The sequence below is a fragment of the Pelobates fuscus genome, chromosome 12 (assembly GCF_036172605.1).
Source record: "Pelobates fuscus isolate aPelFus1 chromosome 12, aPelFus1.pri, whole genome shotgun sequence".
NCBI classification, from domain to species: Eukaryota; Metazoa; Chordata; class Amphibia; order Anura; family Pelobatidae; genus Pelobates; species Pelobates fuscus.
The window spans coordinates 138,358,993-138,362,733 of record NC_086328.1 but is presented as its reverse complement, the minus strand read 5'-3'; the positions used below and the strand labels follow the sequence as shown (position 1 = coordinate 138,362,733).

Here is a 3,741-nt window from a genome sequence, read left to right as displayed (position 1 = left end):
AAGAGGAACAGAATAAGTGAGGTTGATCAATGAGAATATATTTGGGTTATTTTCTGCTCCTGGTCTTACAGTAGTCTAAGGTGTAGAGAAACTTGATGAGCATCCTATAAATATTTAAGCACATCTACTTGAGTTTCACAAACCGAGAATAATGAAGAGAGACGTGAAATAAAAGTGTTTTGAAACAGCAAAAGTATCAAAGCCTTGGTGACCCATAAGGTCCTCTCCCTATGACCACTTTGTGGACTGCTGGTTGTATTTACTCTACTTACACTTTGATATTGTTGACCCGTTTACCATTATTGAGATCCACATCTGATCCACTTTGTAATGGATATTGGTATCTATCTACTCCTTGTTATAGTCACATAGAACTTTTCCTGCTGACGAGGAATGCTTTGCTTTTGCTAATCCTGAAGAATTTGTGTTTCCTGCACTTTTTAAAATGGGCGGTGCATGTGGTTCTGTGCCCACAGTGGTTGGTGAAGGAGTAGAAGAGCCTCTGCCTGAAGATACAGAAGAACAACTGAGCAATGGTGACGGCACTTTGGAACTGAGTGGACGAAAGATGTCACGTCTGCCAAACTCCATCTGCACCCTGTCGGACCATCTCTACAAGCTCTATCTTAGTGGAACCATGCTGACTGAGTTACCAGATGACCTGTATCAGCTGCACAACCTGCGTACTCTGGCTCTTGATGGCAACCGACTCCCTGAGCTACCAGAAGCAGTGTGCTCCTTGCCACACCTGGGACGTCTTTATTTGGGGGCAAACCGCCTGCAAGGGCTTCCACCATCATTTGCACGTCTTCAGACTCTGCGTACCCTTTGGATTGAACGCAACTTTTTTCATTATTTTCCACGAGTGTTATTAAGCATGCCTGCCTTGCGTTGTTTGCAAATGGGTGATAACCGCTTGAAGGGTCTTCCAGCTGAGATGGCCGAAGCCATGCCAGGCCTCAGAGGACTTTGGCTGTATGCAAACCGCTTGGAGCGTGTACCAAAAGTTCTTTTGCGCTTACAAGGACTAGAAATGTTAGATCTGGATCGGAACCGCATCACAAATTTTCCAGACATGAGTGTGATGAAAGGGTTACATTTGCTATCCTATGACCACAACCCTGTGACTCGACCACCAACTGTAGGCGAGACTGTCACATTGGTGGGAGAGGGTGCCCAGGAACTGATGGAAGAACGGGAGGAGCTACGGAAACAACACGAAGAAGAAGAAATGGAAGAACGGGAAAGAGAACAACAAGCTGCAGAGAATGACACCGGTGAAGGGGCTGTGGAAGAAGGAGAAGGTGATGAAGGTGAGGAACCATTTGAAGAGGAAGAAGAGGAACGAAAACATTTCCATGAAGACTATTATCATGAAGAAGGGGATGAAGAGTATTACCAAGAAGATGATGGATATTATCTTGATGACGAAGGTTATTACCCCATTGAGACAGATAACTATTACTCCAGACGGGATTACTAACTGCTTTTCCTATTAAAATGAATACGTAACATCTAAATCTTAACCTGAAGAAGGCAACAAATCTCTTACATCTTAAATCAGTCATCGACCGGCTGAATTTAGAGGTATTCTTTAAATCAGACATTGTAGTATTAGCACACGATGGCCACAGGGTCAAAAACTTCTGTAATTTTCTTCTGTATAGCCGAATGTGCTGTGATTTGCGAACAAGATGATGTCACTGCAATTTTGTATAGTTTAAGCTGTAAGCACCATAACACTGCAGCCCAATGTAGTAGTTATAGTATTATCAGTCTGTATACCCACATTTTCTTTCAAACTGTTTAATAAAAGGAGGCTTCCCCGATACTCAGCCGCACGGATAATGTTAATGTGTGGATATGACTGACAGGCTGGGCGTACTGGGTTAGTCCTCTCACCATCGCAAGGTTGGATGGCATTGTACAGATAAAGTGGAAGTAAATCGTCTGCATTATCCTAGTGACTGAGGAGATGTTGGCATTGAGTTCTGGGGAGAGAACAGTTTGACATTAAACCAGAATGTGGTACCCGATACTCTGTAGTGTTTACAGTGCATGGATTATCTTATCAAAGTAACCATCATCAATTTGACAAGGTTTGGAGCTCTTTAAAAGTCTATACCTTTTGTTTATAACCTTTATATTACTCTTTGTTTATTCTACTTTGTTTTACTCTACTGAGAACAAATAAAAAACTGGACTCACTTTCAGCATAAAGGTAATTCTGTATCACCAGTTCATATAAATAAGGTCCCATACTTGGCGGCTGATATCACAGACTCTCACAAGGTTATTCACTAATGTGAGAATTCAAAATAAATTCAAAGTGAATTTCAAATTTAATGTCAAAATAGCCGAACTGGAAACATTGTCTAAATCAGCGATGCTCTCAGGCTGGCTATTTATTTATAAAATATTTTACCAGGAAAGATACATTGCATTGATACATTAGGGTACAATAAAAAACAAAAACAATATTATTATATTAATACACAATATATACAAAATGTAACACAGAACAGGTAAGAAATATATAATCAACCATGACAGGTGCGTTATGTTTTGAGGTATGCAGAGAGGGATCTGTTAAAGGACTTTAGGCTTAGGGAAGATTTTAAAGTGTGCAGGAGGTCGTTCCACAATTGCGACGCTCTGTAGGAGAAGGAGGATCGGGACGCTTTCTTTTTGTATTGAGGTAGACTAAATAAAGTGTTGGTACTGGATCGGAGGTTATAGGAGGTGGGAACAGCCGGGGAGAGCATTCTGCTCAGGTAGGGTGGGAGTTTCCCAGAAAAGCTCTTAAACACAAGGCTGGAAAGATGAAGGGTGCATCTGAATTCCAGAGATAGCCAGTTTAGTTCTTTTAGCATGTCACAATGGTGGGTCCTGTAATTACATTGTAGCACAAATTGGCATAACGAGTTATACAATGTATTACGTTTATTAAGGTGTGCAATGATTGGCATCAGCAATTGCTGTACAATCTTTTCCTTTACTGTAGGGCTTAGGCAGGGTTTGTTTCTGTACAGGGCACCTAGTTTTGGATAGTTTAGATGCAAGTTTTTCTATGTGTGGGGCAAAAGATTGATTGGGGTCTAACATCATACCCAAGTATTTGAAAGAGTGGACTGCGGTTAGTGTACTATTTGATTTTGTTTTGATGCATTGATGGGAATTGTGGAATTTGTGTAATTTAGGTACTGTTCCAAAGATCATTGTGACACTTTTGTCAGTGTTTAGGAAGAGTTTGTTTTTTGTGATCCACATTTCTACCTCTGTGAACTGATCTTGGAGCACAGCGTCAAACTGCAGTACATTAGATTTGCTCGCATAGATTACTGTGTCATCTGCGTACATGTGTACATTTGAGGATTTGCAGACATTAGGCAGATAATTTATAAATAATGTGAATAGTAGAGGGCCGAGAATGGAACCTTGAGGAACACCACACGTGACTGGGAGAGGGATGGAGTCGCTGTCAGAAATGGACACATATTGCGAGCGATCCAATACATGTGATTGAAATTAGGTTAGCGGACAATCACCAATACCTGAGTTTTTGAGTTTGTGCAGTAGAATGTCATGGTCTACTGTGTCAAAGGCCTTAGCAAAATCAAGGAAAATAGCTCCAGTTAGGTCTCCTTGTTCCATGCCAGTTTGGATGTCATTGCAAACTTTAAAGAGGGCAGTTGTAGTGGAGTGATTCTGGCGAAAGCCCGATTGATCAGGGGTCAGATA

General features: G+C 41.2%; 1 protein-coding gene across 1 annotated transcript; it reads left to right on the top strand.

The window, feature by feature from the left end:
* The first annotated feature begins 445 nt into the window (after positions 1-445).
* Positions 446-1,483, top strand: LRRC10B (leucine rich repeat containing 10B). Its single transcript, XM_063437542.1, has one exon. It carries the CDS (start codon positions 446-448, stop codon positions 1,481-1,483), a length of 1,038 nt encoding a protein of 345 aa, XP_063293612.1.
* The last annotated feature ends 2,258 nt before the right edge of the window (positions 1,484-3,741 follow it).